Source organism: Megascapheus bottae, chromosome 8 (genome assembly GCF_031878675.1).
Source record: "Megascapheus bottae isolate mThoBot1 chromosome 8, mThoBot2.hap1, whole genome shotgun sequence".
NCBI lineage: Eukaryota > Metazoa > Chordata > Mammalia > Rodentia > Geomyidae > Megascapheus > Megascapheus bottae.
In genome coordinates, this window is record NC_143516.1 from 15,958,516 (window position 1) to 15,979,280 (window position 20,765).

The following is a 20,765-nucleotide window of genomic DNA, read 5'->3' on the forward strand; positions in this document are numbered from 1 at the left end:
ATGATAGCCTTAAAATGTACTGCTTTGTACGTATACATAGGTATATAGACACATACACATATACATATATATTCACAGACATATACACGTATATATATATATTTAACTATTGAATCAGAAAATATGACATGCATTCATAAATACATAATAAAAAATAAGTAGGATATAAAGAAACTGAATACTCCCAGACAATGGGCAGTCAAAAATATTATTACCGGGGCTGGGAGTTTGGCCTAGTGGTAAGAGTGCTTGCCTAGCATGCACGAAGACCAGAGTTCGATTCCTCAGCACTCCACATACATAGAAAAAGCCAGAAGTGGTGCTGTGGCTCAAGTGGTAGAGTGCTAGCCTTGAGAAAGCCCAAGGACAATGCTCAGGCCCTGAGCTCAAGCCACAGGACTGGCAAAAAACAAAAAAACAAAAAAAAACAAAACAAAACAACAACAAAAAAACCCACAAAAATATTATTACCGATCAATCATAGTTTTGACACTATTATCTATTTACCTAACCTAACAAACACACATGCATATGGTTGAAATTTTTAAATAAACTAAGCAGAGGTTTACGAGAGACTGTAAAAAAGTATTTTCTGAAATAATACGAGCTGTCACTTTTAAAGAAAAGAGAAGATTTCAAAAAACACAAACTTAAAATTCTTGGGAGAAACACAATATTGTTTAATTTTTCGTTTTCATGCTCTTGATTTATATTTTGAGGACATTAAAAAAGTTACTTTCTGTGACTCACCACCTCTTAGAATGACTTTTTTTCCCTCTTATCCTTCCCCCCTCCCCCCCGCCCCACCACCGGGTTTTCAGGAAAGTTACAACTTGCCGAGGTGCCATATGACAATGGCCATTCACATAGGCCAAGTGGTTCGGGAGCCAAATACCACATCTAACAGCTCAGAACTGCTTCCTTCCTCCAAGTCCTCACAGGAAGAAGGGTGTGAGATTTAGGAAAGGGATAAATACAACCTCATGTCTTGGATTCCAAATGGAAAAGCTTCATTGCCTCTACTCACAGAACTTTCGTCTTATAAAAAACAAATAGGGTTAGTCCTAAATGAAAACTCTACCAAAATGATGACTATGCTACATTTTAGAGGCTCTGGATATCAGAAAGGTGATTGTAAAAAAATATAAAAGCAAACAAAAGACCAAACGAAAGACCATCCCTCTACTGAGTTAAAGATAAAGCTGTTGGTATAGGAACGAATTCAAACATCTCATGACCTTGGACATGTGTCTTGAGTATTTGGTGGGATGAAAAAACACTGGTGTGAGCTAAGTTTTGACTGACTCTCTTGAGTATACTGCCCAGTGAGATTAAATAGCAAGGCCATGGGAAAGGAGGAAGGAAGAAAGGAAGGAAAGAATGATATGAAGTCCTGCGAGTGGGAGATTTCTCATGTTTATCTCTCTTGCAGAACAGAAGTTGCTAACTTCTTTAGGACCACCAATGTTCCTTTAAAAGGTGCCACATTTAGGATAATAATCACCTGGCATAGGATGTGATAGTCAGTGAGTGTCATGACACATATTGAGCCATAACAGAAGGCAGAAAGTTTCAGTCAAACTACAGTTTTCTTCTGTAGTAGTAGATGCTGGAGCCACATTGCTTTTAAAAGTTGAGAGACAACTTTCTAAGTCATATTGGGTGAGTGCTTGGAGATCACCTATTCAGTGGTTGCAAACTACCATTGTTTGAACTATTGGTACAGTATCGCTATCCTCAACTGTACTGCATGAAATGAGCAGTTATCCAATATTTTCTCCCTTTAACTTTCCTACTTTCTTCCTTCTCTGCCTCCCTGTTTCATTGATTCTAATTCTCTGTTCACTGAGGAGTTTCATGAGGATTCTTGTGTTTCTCAAACTATTTACTATCATAATAAATGCTATAAGAAAAGGGTGCTTTTCTATGATTATTTTCACATATTTTAAACAGATAACCTCAACCAATTTACTAAGATGTCTCTTGAAGAAACGAGATTCTGGATCCACATGGAAATTATGAGAGAATACTTTCCCCAACAGATCCTTTAAAAAGATACACACACACACACACACACACACACACACACACACACACCCCAAAAGAAGAATGCCTTCCAAAAATTATTTCATGTCTGAGAAGCTTAGTGATTCTCCTACCATTAAGACCCCAAAATGTGTGAAGTGGTTACACAGGCAGATCGTCTCACTTGCGTTTGAGTCTGTATGGGCAACACATCCTGATGTGTTCCATCCTCCGAAACTTTCTGTAGGCAAAATAACAATGAGTGAGGAAACAAGAAGAGGCCAAGGTCTTCTCTGTAAGGTATGAGTTCTGTAGAAGGATTTGCCTGTGTTTCTTCTGCTTTTTGGGGTTTATATGTAAAATTTCTTAAAGCTACTGATATCTAAATTAGACACTAACATCACAGAGCATCAGTGTTTGGTAAAGAGTTAGAGGTGATGATTTCAGACAACCCTTGTCTAAACTCCCACAAAAGTAGTGTTCTGCTGACCTATAGAAAGCGTTCTATAAATGTCCAAATATCATTTTTGATAAATTTTAACATGAGGTTTTGTATCAAGTCTGTTCCTTCTCAAATCACATGAATGAACCCTATGCAAAACAATACACTTTTGTTCCCAGAGATCAGTCTGCATTTCTGAGAAGATGTAAGAACCAAGCAGGTCTGCTTTCTAAGCCTATGCTAGTGTATCACACAGAGTCATTACAAATGGCTTGATTGCACTGGACAGTATCAGATCTGAAAGTTCTAGTGTTACACAAATCCACTAATCTGTAAAGATACAAGGCAATATTTAATAGTATATATGATTATACCTGTACTCTAAATTGAAAAACATAACAACAAAAATCTTGTTGAAATGATTAATATTTTAAAAACCAGGGTTTGGCCACTTCTTTTGGTTCTATGTTTTTTAAACCAGGATAGTTGCCAATATGGAGCCAGAATAAGCTTGGCCTGAATAATTACAATGAGGGAGCCTGAGGTGATGCTCACAACGCAGGCATGTGAGGTTTCATCACATGTGCGTCACCTCAGACATTTCTCCATCTGTGCCTAATGACCTATTTATTCCTTCACTGTGCCTGTCTATCTTTATTATTCAGTGACATTTTGGAGTGGTGCAATTTATTTCCCCAAGCAATCTGCATTCCTTCCAACCATTCTTGGGTTTACCTTTCATTAGTATCTTCTCCACCTACCACATAATTTGAGGTCTGGAAGCTGGATTTTAAGCTATGACTCATGTATTTCAATAATCCCTTCAAATGTATGCTAGGAGAGTAAGACCACATGTATATACACACTCAGCTAAAAGTAGCAATGACATACACATTGTACTTCAATAACTGAATTGGAGAGGCTGTCTGAAACTGGAGAGGTTGTCTCGTTTACAAAAATATGAATCAAAGCTGTGCATGGTGGCTCATGCCTGTAATCCTAGCTACTCAGGAGGCTGAGATCTGAAGATCAAGGTTCAAAGCCAGCTCGGGCACAAAAGGAACTAAGACTCTTATCTCCAATTAACGTCAACAAAATGGGAAGTGGGGCTTGGCTCAATGGTAGGTTGGAAGCATTGAGCTGAAGAGCTCAGGGGTGGCGCCCATGCCCAGTTCAAGCCCCATGACCCACAAAAAAAAAAAAAAATCAATCAAGTATGCCTATTTCTTCTTGAAGCCACCCAAAACTACAGAAATTAGAACTGATTTCCCAAGCTATTTAAACCAAAATGTTCATCCTTTTGTCCCCTTCACACTTAATCTTGTGATTCATTCTGGTTTGAGGTGAAATAAAAGGAAGTGAGGGTGTCTGACTGAGTTTAAAATTTAGTTTTGATCTATATTAAGACAATCAGCATTTTAAAACTTACTGTTCTTGTTCAGATCCCAGAAGGCACAGATAGGTTGATGTACTTCCTATATTGACATAAGAATAAACGTGAATTGAATTGAAAATAATTTTTAAAACATATGATTGGAATGTGACATAAGAACAAAAAAGCCAAAGGCTTCACAAAACAAACCCCAAAACAATGACAGCAACAACACATCAGCTTTAGATACACAATTATCACCGAAAAATCTTAGGAAATTATGGTGAAATCTCTCTCACAGAGTTTTCAAGTGAAAGTCAACTATAGTAGACTCTTGGATCCATAGCTATATGGTTTTAAGGAGACCACCATATGAGAAAAACCCATACTTAGAATGTTAAATAATGCTGCAATGAACATGGTTATGCTGGTAGCTTTAGTGTGACCTTGTTTATGATTTATTGGATAAATGCCCAGGAGTGGAATTGCACTATGTTTAATTTTCTGAGGAACTTCTAAAATAGTTGAACAAACTTAAATTCCCAAGATATGGATTCAGCCCAGATGCCCCTCATTGGATGAATGTGACTTACATACACAATGGAACTCTACAATTACATCAGAAAGAATTATATATCATTTGTAAGGAAATGAAAATACTTGGAAAAAATTGTAGTAAGTGATGTAAGGCAAACACTGAAAAACAAGTTGTATAGTTTCTTTCATTTGTAGTTCTAGAATGTACCAATAATCTACATGTAAACACACAGGGGTGGTAAACAAGGGTCATGAATTAATTGAAGTGTAATAGACTCCCTGAAGAATGCAAATAGTATAATCCTTTGAAAATGACTAAGTCAAAGCCAGGCAAAATAAGCACCAGGAAATGAGCACTTGCAAGAAGGGGAGGGTGGGGCCAAAAGGAAAGGAGTAAAGAATGGAGCTGGAAGAGGAGGGGATGCAAACAAGAATTTGTTGCATGTACCACAGAATGCAGAAGCAGTGGGAAGGAATGAGTCAGGGTGGGAGGGGGGGATGAATCTGTTGAAGTGAGACAAAGACCAAGATGCATTGTACACATAAACTGCTGCATTAAATGGCAAAAATTCAATATACAACCTAATATCAAAGTAAGTATGGAAATGGGTGGGTTGGGAGGAGTGGATAAGAATGCTGAGAGGGGTGACATTGATCAAAATGCACTTCTTCATGAACTGCTTTGGAGAATGGCAACTCCTTTATACAACTACTTAAAGATAATAAAAATATTTAAAAACAAAAACAAAAACAAAAAAATGGCCCAGGAGATTGGCACAGTGGTAGAGTGCTTGCCTAGCATGCATGAAGACCCGGGTTCGATTCCTCAGTACCACATACATAGAAAAAAAGCCGGGAATAGTGGTGAGGCGCAAGTGGTAGAGCTCTAGACTTGAGAAAGTCCAAGGACAGTTTTCAGGCCCCGAGCTCAAACCCAGGACTGGCAAAATAAATAAATAAATAAATACTCGGGATACATAGAGTAAATTACTCTAAAATTACTGAAATTTATATATACTATATATTCAGTATATCTGAGCATTTATAACTTGAATAGGAGTAGGCTACATTATTGTCACAAATTACTGCACATTAATATTGTTCATCAAAAACTTTATTTTTTAAGTTATGGGTACTAAATTTGTCCAGATGACATTTTTCAAAGTTTTAAAAATGGAAACAAAAGTTTGTTTTAATTATAGTAAGTCATTCATAAAATTATTTATGTTTTTCAATGATGGATAGTGGATATATAAAATCTTCACATACCAGTGTAAGAATGATATTCACAGGACAACATGTTGGAAATGAACTTTACAGCTTGGAGAAGGAAAGTGGGAGAAAAACATAGGGAAGGGGTAACAATATTCAAGAAGTAATTACCACTTTATGAATGTAAGTAACCCCTCTATACATCACCCTGACAAAATAATTTTTAAAAAAACAATAAAAATTTAAAAACCTCAAGTTTCAATTCATGTTCTTTTTATCAGATAATGCTGATACTGGATCCACTTTTCTCATAATGCCATCCAACTTCCAACAAAGATGCTACACCTTTCAAAAGTTTTTGTACAACTTCTACTTTATTACTTAAACAAAGCATGTGTACTTTTACCTTGCAGACTTTGGGGGCATCATTTGATTTTTGGAAGACACAGTTTTACAAAACTAAGTGAAAACATTCCACAAATCACTGAATTATTGACACACGACTGACATGACTGTGGACTGGCAGACAACCGTCCATATTAGCTGAGTAACGCACACAAACGGATTCAAGAGTTTTGATTCTGAAATTTCTTTTGGTTAACATTTTTTTCTGCCAGTTCTTGGTCAAAACTGTATTAATAAATGTGGGCTTATTGTGTAACCTCAAACTCAATATCTCATTATCTATTTTTCTGTAGGTTAGGATATATGCGTAATCATTTAGAATTGAATCCATTATTATTCTTAGTGCTTGACAAAGCTTTTTATTATGCTAGTCTTCACATAGCCTCCCTGCATTCTTTCCAGATTTATAAAATAACAATTGGTTGTCCTTATAGTAACATTGTTCACAAACCGTAATTACAAAGTAGAAGCAACTATAGGCATCAGTGGAAACCTAAACAAACGGAACCCGATATATACATTCAATTAGGGGAAATATTTCTGACAGTGGTAGCTGAAGCCATTCTGCTTACTGAAACAAAGGATCAGTACTGTATAATTCCATTCCTCTGGGTCACTGAGTAGAAAGAATCAAATCAATCCTGATGGAAAATTGACTGCTGAAACAGTCAGCATTTCATAGACACAGAGTTTGGGTTGGTAGAAAATTTCGGGAAAATAATGATGTACAATCTGAATATAGTGAATGCTACTGAACTTTATATTTAAGCAGGATACAAAAGACAAATGGGGATATATATGTTTGAACTACAGAGGAAAACACACAGAACCTCCTCTTTTATCTATGAAAAAAAGGAGCTGACACAAGATGTGAGAGGATAGGACAGGGGTGGCTGAGGTCAGCTCTGACCTTTAGCCCTCATTACCCTGCTCTGGTCTGCCTGCCTTCCTGCTTTGGGAAAATTGAGGAGGTGGTGACTGGGACACTCTATAAAAAGGAGAAAGCTTGTTTCTGGGGATACTGGGGGTAGTGGGAACACCCATCTAATTGTACCAAATAAACAGATTATGGCAAGGATCACTGAAGCAAGAAAAGCAACACAGACAAATAAAGAAAATAAAAAGAAAAATATAAAGAATAAGTCTACTCTCCAGACTTAAAAATATATATAGAAAAAGAAGCCAGGCATTGAGGACCCAGGCCTGCAGTCCTGTCTATTTCAGAGGCAGTGTGGCAAAAGATTCGAGTTGAAGACCAGCCTGGGACCCTATCTCAACCAAAAGCTGGGTACCAGTCGTTTGTGCCTGCTCACTTAGTTATGCGATTAGGAGGATCAGGGTCTCAGGGCAGCTCAGATTGAAAATAAAATAAAAAGTAAAAGTAAAAATTTAAAAACAAATGCCTGCAAGATATTATCTCAATGGAAAAAGCTGAGTGCAGTGGTACATGCCTGCTTTTCAGTGATAGCAAGAAGCCTAAAATAGGAGGATCAGGGTCCCAGTGTGGACTTAGCAAAAACAGAGACCTTAGCTTAAAATAACTGGGACAAGAAACAAGGACATACTAAATCTACCAGCACAATGATGTTCATTGCAGCACTATTTAACATAGCAAAGATATGGAACCAACCCAGATGCCCCTCAGTTGATGAGTGGCTCAACAAGATGTGGCATTTATACACAATGGAATTCTATGCTGCTGTCAGAAAGAATGACATCGTCCCATTTGTAAGGAAATGGAAAGACAGAAAAAAATCATATTACGTGAAGTAAGCCAGGCTCAAAGTAACATAGGCTCAATGGTTTCCCTCATTAGTCGTAATCAGTGGAAACCTTGGGCTCTCCTAGCAGAGACTTACAATGGAAGAAAACCTAGATACATAAGTCCATATAGTATGATGCTAAATGAAAGGACCTCTAGGATGTAGAAACAGAAGCCATATATATGGGAGATTGTTGTCCTTAATGTACTATTTTATTTCTCATCTCTTTTGCTGTCCCTTGGCTATCTCATATTGTTACAGTTTTTCACCTTGTTATCTGATATATTGTTTATATGCTTATTTCGTTATTTGAAATAGGATAGGGAAGGGGGAAAGCAAGCTGATGGGCGGGGATGGGAGGTAGGACATGGGGACCAAGACATGAGAAAGGGTATTAATGTTTGTGAAGTAATGCACCTTCTACCTGATGAATATAATGTAATCCTTCTATTAATTAAAATAAAAAATATAAGGAGACAAAAAAATAACTAGGACAAAAATGGCACGGCTCGTTGGTAGAGTGCCTGCCTAGCAAGCACAAGGCTCTGAGTTCAAACCAAGGGTATAACTATGTCTGCATTCACTGCATTCAAAGCAATGCATGTCTTTTCTTCAGACCCCTAGTTCTGTTCTTTATTCCTACTCACTTCCTAATACCAGCCCCTTCCCAGCTGCTGCGCTTGATCACGACTGTAAGTGCCACCCGACACTTCTGGAAGACTGATTTCTTCCCTCATCCAAAAATGCCAGGCGTGCTCGATCACGTAAGAAGCAAGGGTCTCACAGTTTTCTCTGGAACCGTTTTCCCTGTGTGGAATTGCTGTCCACGGCATCCTCTTACCTGGGTTCTGGTGTGTTTGATTCTAATTTGAACAGGATCCTTCAGATTTTGGATTGTAATGTTCCCGATGCTACATGCCATCACGTAACTCACTAACATCTTACTTTGAGGCTCCACATCCTTTTAAAGAAAAAAAAAAAAAAACACAACCAAGTTGCGTGCCTTAGTCAAGAATACACACTTACATTTCATTTCTGTGCTCCAAAATAAGCAAAGTGGGGGTCAGCAATTTTTATACTTAAGATCTCCAATTCTCGAACATCCTGTTTATAACACCCAATTGCTGACTTTTCCTGCAGGAGCCGTGCTATTTCCCTTATTATAATAAATACGTTGAGGGACCATGAGAAACCAGCCTCCTAAGGCAATGTTCATAAAACTCCTTTCTTGATTGTAGTGGCCGATGTTAGCTAAATAACAACTGAAACAATGCATACTCATAAATAATATAAACTCATAAAAGGCTGTGAAACAATTAGATCATTTCCCTACTCTAGAAAACAGATGGACTTGTTTTCCCTTAAATAAATATGAAGGACTTACGGTATTTAAAAAAAATCAAAAGCAATTCATCTTTCCTATTCAGGTAGGTCAACAGTCTGACATGTTAGCTGAAGGTTAATTCTACTGGATCAAGAGACACACAGAACTACTTTTGCTGGAGGCATGCTTTCTAGTACCTTATATACTGCTTATAGTAAGACAGTGGTCAGGAAACCAAACCTGTGGACTGGTGCTACAAAATGATTTTGACCAACAATCTGTCTCTCCAATCACTTCTCCTGTGTTTGTTGTTGTTTTGGTTTTCTTCCCCTTGTGCTGTTGTCAAGCCTCCAAAATTTCTCTCTATCCACAGCTTAAAAATAAACTGTTTTGCAATGATCATAAAAATCCTTAAATTTGGGGGCCGGGAGTTTGGTCTAGTGGTAGAGTGCTTGCCTAGCATGCACAAAGACCTGAGTTAGATTCCTCGGTACCACATACATAGAAAAAAAAAAAGCCAGAAATGGTGCTGAGGCTCAAGTGGTAGAGCTCTAGCCTTGAGAAAGCCCAAGGACAATGCTCAGGACCTGAGTTCAAGCCCAGGACTAGCAAAAAAAATTCTTAAATTTCAAATAAAAAAGTATCCCAAACATAACTTTTTATTAATTTTGTTCAGTGATTTATTTTCAGAAAGGTTAGGTAGGTTGGGCATACCAGCCTTTTATTTAAAAAACTGTAGTGTGAACTGTGACTGGCCAGTTCAGTTCAAGGTCCTGAACTTAGTACTGCCAAACTCAAACTGAAAAAAGCTCAGATCTTGGCTTCCATCTTAGGAGAACCACAGAACTATTATTATTTTTTAATATTTTTATTGTAATTATTAAAGGGTTACATAATATTTGCCAGATAGAGGGTGCATTAATTCACATACATTGATACCCTTTCACATGTCTTGGTACCAATTACCCTCCCCCCCTTCCCTCCCCCCCCCCCCCCCGTCTTGGTTTTCCCCCCTTCCCTATCCAATTTCAGATAACCAAATACAAATAAATCCAATATATCAGATAACAAAGTGAGATATTGTAACAGTATGAGATACCCAAGGGAGAGCAAAAGAGACGAGAGATAACATAGTACATTAAGGACAACAATCATTTGTTATATGGCTTTTGTTTCAATATCCTGGAGGTCCTTTCAATTAGCTTCATACTATATGGCCTTATTTATCAAGGTTTTACTCTATTGCAAATCTCTGTTAGTAGAGCCCAAGGTTTCTACTGATTATGACAAATGAGGGAAACCATTGAGCCTAAGTTCCTTTGAGTCTGGCTTACTTCACTTAATATGATTTTTTCTAAGTCTTTCCATTTCCTAACAAATGGGGTGATGTGGTTTTTTTCTGACAGCAGCATAGAATTCCATTGCGTACAAATACCACAACTTGTTGATCCACTCATTAACTGAGGGACATCTAGGTTGGTTCCATATCTTTGCTATGGTGAATAATGCTGCAATGAACATTGTTGTGCTAGTGGATTTAGTATGTCCTAGTTTCTGGATGGTTGGGTAAATGCCAAATAGTGGAATTGCTGGGTCATAGTGGAGCTCTATGTTTAGCCTTTTGAGGCACTGCCATACTGCTTTCCATAGTGGTTGAACGAGTTTGCACTTCCACCAACAGTGTAGTAGTGATCCCTCCTGGCCACATCCCCTCCAGCATCTGTTGTCATTCGTTTTCCTGATCCTGGCCATTCTAACTGGAATGAGGTGGAATCTTAGAGTTGTTTTGATTTGCATTTTTTTTATGACCAGAGATGTTCAGCATTTCTTCATGTGTCTATAGGCCATTTTTGTTTCTTCTTCAGAGAAGACTCTCTTTAAGTCTTTGGCCCATGTTTTAATGGGATGGTTGTTACTTTGGAGATTAGTTTTGGAGTGATTCAATTTTTTGAGCAGAACTATTATTATTGAACATTTTTCTACTCTGATATAAATTTATTTGAAAAATCTCTAAACATGTTTTGGGGTTTGCCTGGGAGACGCAATCTGAGAACAGAAAAATGATGGGAAAAAGATTCAGAATAAAACAATGACCTATACATACTACTATAAGATCCAACCTTCATCCTTTAGGGGAAGCAAAACCTCCTCTGAACCAACCTTCTGACCATTCTAATTGTATGATTCTTACTGTACATTGCATTACTATTTTCAAAGATGAGATTCTCATAAGCTTGAACTATAACCATTTAACAAAATGTAGTTATATGTGTATTCATAGCTAGAAATCCTTCAGAATGAATTGCCTATTCTTATAAAAAGACATACATTATACTTACATAAACTACAAAATTTTTATACAACCTATTCCTAAAACATTTTGCAGATACAAATTTTAAATTGACTCAGTTATTAAGTATGAGGCTACGTAATTTATTTCTTTTCTGTTTTGAGATAGATTCCTTTTATATAGGCTCAAACTTAAAATCTAGCTACTTCAGCCTACTTAGTGGTGAGACTGATGGAATGCCCCAACACACTTGCATGCTATCTAGGGTGGAAATGCTAGAAAGAATTCTATGAGACTTGAGACTCACAAGTTTCTCTTACCCAGGCCACATGGTTTGATATACATAGGTATCTTGGATTTACTAGATAAGCTTTATTGTTAAGAAAGGGTTCAGCAAAACTATTCTAGATGGATGGCTGTACTCCTAAAGGCAACCGGAGGTCACCAGTGTTTGCTGGCAGTGGACCTTCTAGTATCTAGAACTGATGCCAATAAAAATGATAATATGTGCTCAGCACAATGCCACCCTACTCTGCGGATATGGGAAGGCCAAAGGTCATTTGAAGTACTAATGGGAAAACTGATTAAAGCCAAGAATGTTGCTCATTATGTAAACCTTGCTTCCTGCTGAATTAAGGGGGGGGAAAAAAAGCCTTTTCTTTTGCTACACAAATGCTTTAACTCTACAGAGCTACATGACTGGAGACATAAAATATTAACAAAGAAATAATGAGTAGTAACTTATTACCAATTAACTTCCTAATTGTATCTTACCGGTCTTAGTCTGGTATTTGATTTAGAAAATCCAAGCAAGCACATCCTTTCAATGAACATATTATGTGAAATTGAAACAATTCTATAAAACCTTAATTTAAAAAATATAATTTATTCTACTAAAACTCTACCATGTCTTTAAAAAGTATAGTTCAATTAAATCTCATTAAAAATATGATTCTATGTCTCCTGAAGTGTTTTAAAGTAATATAAACTTTTACTTTTACCAGCGAACAAGAGAAACTTACTTTAAAGTGGAAAAAAATAGTAATTAAATGAATGCCTTACCTGGAAAAGTCCAGTTTTGTTGAAGAAAGTAAACTGTGCTCTTCTAACTAACATCAAATCTTCTTGACTCAAATTCTCAAGCAAATTTGGAGGTAAAACTACAGAAGCCAATGGATCTTCTTGTCCATTCTCAAAATCCATCTGTCACACACAAAAATTTGGGTGTGTCAAACACAATGCCACTATGATAACACAATGTACCCCACATGCAAAGCAAGGCCAAGCATTGTCTGTTCCCTCTGCAGCAAGCCCACCCTGCCCTGAATAAATCCCCTCTGTGGGCAGAGCCCAGAGCTCCTTTGCTCATGCAACAAAGGGGAAAAATGTATTGATTCTAGTAAGGCCAACTGAGAAATCTGTAATCTGTAGATTGGTCAACATGTTTAAGTATGTCATTAAGTTTAGTGGTGTCATGTTTTGAAAATTTCCTCCAAATATATAGTAAATAATAATAATGACAGAAAGAGAGAGGGGGGGGAAGATTTGAGTAACTCATTTGATCTCGGAAACTGAGTTATCTATGCAAAGAAGCAATAGTGAAAGTACGAAAACTGAGATACCACTTTTCCTGAAATTAGGTTGAGCCACGAAACTTCCTTATATTCTTGGAATGAGTCTAAGGCTCATTGAGTGTTCATTCTTAAAAGATGATCACAAAGTCCAAGAGTCCCATTCAACATCAGCATATAACTTCCCTAAATCCTGTGTTCAGTGTGGTTTATCTCCACACTCGGGAACTATTATAGGATGGGTGTCTTTTCCATTTTGATGCCCTGCTGAATGGTATTGTCTGTCACATGATTAACATTTGGAAATTCTTTTCTGACTTGTAGTTTTGTGTGTAGAATGAGCTCCCCGTTAATCTGGCCTCAGCTGACCTGTCCAGTCTTACACTGGACACCTTTTGTCATTGGTTCTCAAAGTGTGATCCACTTGCCAGAAGCCGCACTATGATCTTGGAACTTGTTAGCTGTGTAAATTTCAAGGCCTGATGGAGTACCTGTTAAATTAGAAGCTCTGGGAACAAGGCCCAGCAATTAGTTTTAACAAGTCCTTCAGAAACTCATATTGAGAGAGCCTTTGGCAAAGCAAAGGCCCCGTGTTTTCCTCTCACCTTTGTGCTTTTAATAAAGCTCTTTCTTCAGACTGAATTGTTGTCTATCCACTCTCAGTATGACAGCTCTGTTTCATATTTTAATATTTATTTGCATACCATCTCCTACAAAAGACAATCTCTATCATCAGGGTATGAACTAAACAGCTGCAGGCACATTTTACCTATGCCTGCTGATTCATTAAACTAGGCTAGGGTTCAGACCTCCGGCTACCTTTTGGGCCAAGATTTCTTTGAAAGAGTAACTGTTGAGTGATTATCAAGTTTGTTTCAGTCTAATTAGTTCACAAAAATAGAAGCACTGACTCATTACCTGGAAATATGATTCATTATTGCTTGGGAGACCAATGCTGAAATTTGAAATTACACTTGTCCCTGGGGTCAGGGCTGACACTCCAAGAGCCAAATTCTTCGTGGCAATATTCACATGTGGTGTGCTATTTAAGTCTATCTTGAAGGCCAATTCATCAATTGTTTTCAAAGCTCTAAAGAAATGACAATCCTACAACTGTTAGGTCACAGAATTTTTAAAGGGATTTGAACATATATACATTGCTGAATGCTATAATATAAACCAAATAAAAATCTGTAAGTTTCTTTATATTATTGTAAAAACTTGTAAGATTATTTCAAATCATAATAATATCAGTTAATAAGCAAAGTTGCAGTGACAGATGAAATGTCAAGAAAAAAGTATGCTTTAGGGAAAATTTAAGCTGGGTGCTGGTGACTTGAGCCTGTAACCCTAGCCACTCAGAAGGCACAGATCTGAAGATCATGCCAGCCCAGGCAGGAAAGTCTATGAGTCCCTTATCTTCAATAAAGTACTCCCTCCACCCCACCCACACAAATCCAGAAATGGAGCTATGGTTCAAGAATTAGCCTTGAACAACAACAACAACAACAACAACAACAACAACAACAAACCTATGCAACTTCCAGAACCTGAGTCCAAGCCCCAAGACTGGCACACAAAAAAGAAAAGAAAGTAAAGGGGGGAAAAACAAACCAACAACCAACTCATCAAGGATGAAAGGACAAACACTGCTTTTTTATTTCTCAGCTTTTCATTCCTCTCCTGAAAAAAAAACTACCTTCCACCTTATCACATATCAGCAATCAAAGGAAGCAGTGTAAAGGGTATGAAGAATTGCAAAACACTGGAGAAGTGCTCATAAGTATTCTGATGGAGATAAATTGCAAATACATTTTTAAAAATATTTGATTTTCGGGGCTGGAGTTTGGCCTAGTGGTAGAGTGCTTGCCTAGCATGCACAAAGACTGGAGTTTGATTCCTCAGTATCACATACATAGAAAAAGCCAGCAGTGACGCTGTGCTCAAGTGACAGAGTGCTAGCTTTGAGGAAAAAGCCCAAGGTCAGGGCTCAGGCCCTGAGTTCAAGCCCCAGGACTGGCATAAAAAAATTTCATCCAACAAGTGTGATTGAAAGAGAACAAACAGAAACATTAAACACATTAATATTAAATGAAATAACTGGATACAATATTAATATTGAATACATTAATTGTATATGAAGACAGGTACATTTTCACCCATCCTAGGCAATCCATTTAGAAGTTCACATAGCTGCAACACACATCATAGGACTGTAGAATTAGAGTGATGAACTTACGCATCCCTGGTTAACTTTTAGACTATTTCCAGATGGAAAATATATTAATCATGATAAATAGATTATGCTTTGGAGACTATTTTTATATCTTCCCAAGGGCCATCTCTAGAATCAAATTAGAAATTATATTTCTCAACAACAAGAGGGAAACATGGAACGAGCTTGGGAATTGTCTGTATCTTCTAGAGATTTGGATGATGAAGTCTGAAGCATTCAGAAGATGAGAAGTCATCCAACAGCTCATGTATTCAACACAGTGACTTTCCAGGTTAAAAAAGAAAGAAAATAAAAGTACTTACTCGGAAGAAGACTCAAACAAGTCACTGTCTGAACTGCTCAAGATATTTGAAAAGATGTTTATTAGCTTGGAGCCAAGTGTGAAGTCAATATTTTCTTCTTTACTCACAAGTCTTTTGACCTGCTCCACAATATTGTTAATATTGGCAGACGTTAGGTTCTGTCCATCAGCAGTTAAATTTAAAATCTGATTGGCCACTTCATTTGCTTGCACTGAAAAACAAGCAGAAGAAACGATGCACAAAAGTTTATCTACAGATACTGAACATCTCTGGGAATGTGAATGATGGAGATATTTCACATTACAGTGGAAGAAGGGTTATACATGGAGAACAATATTGCTTTATTCACAAAGAGTAACTTTTTGAAAAAAAAAAAGTAGTTGCTCACTTACTGAAGCATTCAGAATGAACCAGGGGCCCCCAGTAGGCTAAGGGTATGTTGGAATTGTTGCGGTAACTACAAAACACATAAACAAAAAGGTATTTCAAATATTTGGCACATATGAAATTACAACTCACAAAATCAGTTAATAAATTTCAGAATTTCTCTTGAAATCTAAGGCAAGTTCCCATTTGAAACTACAGATGTAACTCAATGAAATGAAACACATACCAAAAAAACATCCTCTTTGAAAAAAGTTTGCTAGTTTACCCTTTAGAAACAAAACCCTGATCAACTACTGCTCTGGGGAATTTTCAGGTCAAATCTGAGTTTGATTTCCCTTTACTCTGGGAAGTAGATTATATCTGCATATATATGTATGTATATATATTATATATATATATGGTCAACATATAGATCAAAAAAGCCAAAATATCTTCCAAAGTTGCCTGGTAGGAAAAGGGAAGGACTCCTTTCCAATTCCATTCTATAAATCTCTAAAGCCCTCCGTTTTCTCCCTACAGATGACAAAACACAGTCCTTGATGGAAAAAAATCATTCACTCTTCAGCTTTCATTTCTGAATGTCCTCCCAGAAAATTCCAGCTGCATGTGGAGTTGGAAACCCTACTAGATTTGACTTGTTTGGAAAATCTCTACAATTGTCTTCTCTGTTGTTTCTGTTAAATATTTGGGAGAAATTTTTGACATTTTGACAGCTTCTATCAGCAGACTGCCAAGCCTGGACCTTCTCTTTATTGCCTTGCTCATGACTCGCCTCCTCAATTAGTGAAGATGTTTTAGGATTTGAAGTGCATGTTCCAGGGTGTGGCCTGGCTAGGTTCTTCTTACTGCAAGGTAGGTCCTTGGCTCTGGAACTATGGTTTCTATACTTTTCCATCTTTTTTTTTTGAGAGAGAGAGAGGGTACTAGCATGTTGCTTTGAGAAAAACACTGCCTTTCTGTTTAACTTACTTATCTAATTTCTACCCCCAAGAAGTACAAGATTCCTGCCCTATTCCAAACAGCATCAGCGTGAGTACTGTGCAGCATGGAAAACCCTAGGGAAACAGATAACTCTGAAAGAAAAAGCAGAGCTGGCAAGCGTCCATGTCACTTTTACCATGTTCTTGAAACAAAGAAGCCAGGCTTGTTTGGACACTGTTGCCTGTACTCAGAGGGTGAGATGGCTGGCCAGTAAAAGCCCTTGGGTTCTTCCACAGCAGCACACATACCTGTGACAAAGTAAAAAAGCAGCATGGGAAATATTCATCCATTCATAGACACTTCATACAGGTGGCTCACCAATGCAAAATGACAATCCTGGTAATCAGATATCTATTTCATATGACAATACTACCACCCATATGTTCTATTTAGAACATGTAAACATTAGGACACAGAGAGAATTTAATACATATGGTACAGTTCACATGTAAAACAGACTATAGCTCACAAAAATATCCTATAACAAACAACGAACTCATGTGAGTACAATACTCAGAAAACAACTATTATTACATTGTGTAAATCAGTAGCAGATAGTTATTGGTAAAATTCTTTTTTTTTTCCGGTCATGGGGTTTGAATTTAGGGCCAGGGCACTGTACCTGAGCCTCTTTGTGCTTAAGGATAGTACTCTACCACTTTGAACCACAGCACCACTTCCCATTTTTGAGTGGTTAAGTGAAGATAAGAGTGTCATGGGGACTTTTCCATCCTAGATAGCTTCCTACTTTAATTCTCAGATCTCAACCTTCTGGGTAGCTAGGTTACAAGTGTGAACCACTGGTGCCTGGCTTAAAATAGATTTCATTTAATTAAAAAAAATAAAACAACATTACAAAGGCTGGGAATGTGGCTTAGTGGTAGAGCACTTGCCTAGCACGAATGAAGGCCTAGGTTCGATTCCTCAGTACCACCATATCAACTGGAAAAAGCTGGAAGTAGCTCTAAGGATCAAGTGGTACAGAGACAGCCTTAAGCGAAGAAGTTAGGAATAGTGCTCAGGCTCTGAGTTCAAGCACCAGGACTGCTAACACAAGAAAGCAAGCAAACAAAAAGCCCTATGGAAGTGAAAAAAATCTGAAAAAAAATCAAATAAAATTGACTTTAATAGTGCAGTGGGTATATATGGAAAACTGTAGAATTTAAATAGCATAAATGAAATAGCTGTTGTGCACAGGAGAGTTGTTTGGAAGGTAGCCTTTGAGGAGAGAGGGAGCTGGTCTTCGTAGGGCCCTTTGGACCTTAATTTGTTACACAGCTTCCTTGAGGTGGTTCCTGCATGTGGAAGGACAAAAGTTATGGTCACCTTTGTCTGTATAAACAGCCCTTGTGTTAGAAAGCAGGCATTTTCTTGAAAGGTCTTCTTAAACTGTTTGTTGTTATGGTTATTATAAATTCATTTATTTTTAAAACATTTTTATTGCTATTGCAGAGGTGATGTACAGATGGGTTGCAGTTACATATGTTAGGTAATGAGTACATTTCTTTTTGCTCTCTTTCTCTCTCTCTCTCTCCTCTCCTCTTCCTCTCTCCTTCCCTCCCTCCTTCCCTCTTAGTTTTTCCCTTCTGTTCTCACCCACAAGTTGTTTAGTTTATTTTCCATCTAGTGTCTAGTGAGTACCACTGATATATTTGTTCAGCCTTCGTGTGTGAACCATAATTTCTGTGTCCCCCCTATACTCCCAAACAAGATAAATGGAAATGACAATAAAAACAGCAGCAACAACAAAAAAGACTCTTATTTCCATTTCTAAGAGTTTATTTTGTAATATATTATTTTACATAGTCATATGCACATAGCTATTGAGACTCTGTGATTTGCTCCTATGAATATTTTCCTTTGGTCTCACTGTCTGACTGTCTAGAGAGACATCTCTGACCATAAAAGAAATGCAAATCAAAGTAGCATTGAGATTCCATCTCACCCCAGTCAGAACAGCCACTATCAAGAAAACTAACAACAGTGAATGCTGGTGAGGATGTGGCCCAAATGGAACTCAATCAACTGTTGGTGGGAATATTAACTTGTCCAACCACACTAGAAAGCAACATGGAGGGTCCACAAAGAACTAAACATAGAACAAAGAACTAAACACAGACCCGGCAATTCTTATCCAATAGAACACTAACAACACTATACTAAAGTGACCAGCACATTCATGCTCTTTGCGGAATGATTTACCAGAGCTAAGACATGGAATCAATCCCAGATGTTCCTCAGTGGATGAATGGATAAAGAAAATGTGGTAAACATACAAAATAGAATTATACTCTTCCATCAGAGAGAATGATATTGTACCATTCTAAAGAAATGGTACAATTTGGAAAAACAATTATACTAAGAGAAGTAAGCCAGACCCAGGTTGCATGGTTTCCCCTATTTGTGGTAACTAGAATGTGCCTATAATTTTATAGGTAAACACACTAGATGGTTAAAAGAAATACACTGGGACATTATTTTATCATTATTATTTCTTTTTTTCTAAAATTATCTTTAAGTAGTTGTACAAGGGACTTGCCATTTAACAGAGGAGGTTATGAATATAACGCATTTTATGATTGTTATTACTATTTGAATTTTCCACTTCTCTGAGTCTCAGGAACTGTGCGAGCTGACATACTGGAGGTGAAGAGTTGGTCACAGAGGTGGAGATGCCTACTTCCTTTACCGCACCATGATCTAGCCACAGTCCTACATATCCATTTAGAGGCGGAGAAGTACCTACTTCCCCCACGTCAGCCCCTTAAGTGCACAGGAGGAAAGCGACAACATTTTCTTCTCCACTGACTTTTACAAAAGTTCTCAATCCCAACTGAAGTCTCACAGTAACCTGAGAACAATTGCTTTCATTACCCACAGTTTTGAGTGTCAGCTTTTAACAGCTATTTCTACCAAGAGTCACTTGTTTATGTATTCAACAACTATTCAAGTGCTAGGAAATGTCCTGGGATAAGTTCTAGAAGAGAGTGCCATCTGAAGAAAATCTTTTTAGGCTCATATGTAAGTCTAATAGAAGATAATAGTCTTCTAATGTGTATGGTGTGATAGGGGACTTGATAGTACAAAGCATAGGTTCCAAAGTGGGGATGAGTTCTCAAAGCACATGGTTAGAAAAGGCTTCTCAGTTATCTTCCAAAATATACAAAAGATGAGTGAGTCAAGAGGAAGAGTAGAAATGAGTGGTGTGGATAGAGATGTGAACAGGAAGAATGAGACATGCCTGGGAATGTGCAAGAAGTACCACAGGTATGGTTGGATCTGAGAGGGTAAGATCTGGTGAGAGTGGATTCTAGGTCTAAGATAACAGTCCAAGAGTCCTGTTTTTCCCCTGAAAGACAGCAATGTCATCAGTAGAAAGAAGGAAGATGAGAAGGAGATGTGGGATCCTAAGAAAGTTCTGTTAGAAATTTCACACACACATATACACAGTCTGTGTTATCCCAATGATGGTTATTCTCACATCTTCCTCACATACTTAATGTTTTTATATGTCCTTGGGAAAAATATGTACTCTCATCTCTTTTCATTTGGTTAGACTCACAGATGCTAGAATGACTTCTTTTTTTCTATGTCACACATGGGTTGTACTCTCTGACACAAGGAATTTCATCATCAGAAAACACAACTATGGGATCAGGAGAGCAGGAGGAAGAGGGGGAGGAGCAGGAAGAGGAGCAGCAGCAGCAGCACAGAAGGGATGACACTGAACAGGACGTTCAGTACTCATAAACTACTATGCTAACTTAAAACCTGTAAAACTACTTCAAGATATTTTTTTAATTTGTCAGAAAAGAATATTGTGCCTAGACAGATTACACCTTGAGGAGGATATTTCTTTTGCTGTGTGACTATGCCTTTATTTATAATCATACAAAATGGTAAGAAAGTTGCTGTCAC

The 20,765-nt window shown here is 37.6% G+C and overlaps 1 protein-coding gene across 2 annotated transcripts in view; it reads right to left on the reverse strand.

Annotated features, from left to right (window-relative positions):
- The window catches only part of Adgrg6 (adhesion G protein-coupled receptor G6), a 126,081-nt gene that overhangs the window by 21,655 nt on the left and 83,661 nt on the right, over nt 1-20,765 (reverse strand). For both annotated transcript variants that reach the window (XM_090338023.1, XM_090338022.1), the window contains 8 exons: nt 16,984-17,095; nt 15,872-15,936; nt 15,480-15,690; nt 13,860-14,031; nt 12,433-12,573; nt 8,598-8,717; nt 3,897-3,942; nt 2,160-2,266 (listed from right to left, as the gene is read on the reverse strand). In XM_090338023.1, coding sequence (XP_090194149.1) covers nt 2,160-2,266; nt 3,897-3,942; nt 8,598-8,717; nt 12,433-12,573; nt 13,860-14,031; nt 15,480-15,690; nt 15,872-15,936; nt 16,984-17,095 — 974 coding nt within the window. The remainder of the gene's footprint in view (nt 1-2,159; nt 2,267-3,896; nt 3,943-8,597; nt 8,718-12,432; nt 12,574-13,859; nt 14,032-15,479; nt 15,691-15,871; nt 15,937-16,983; nt 17,096-20,765) is intronic.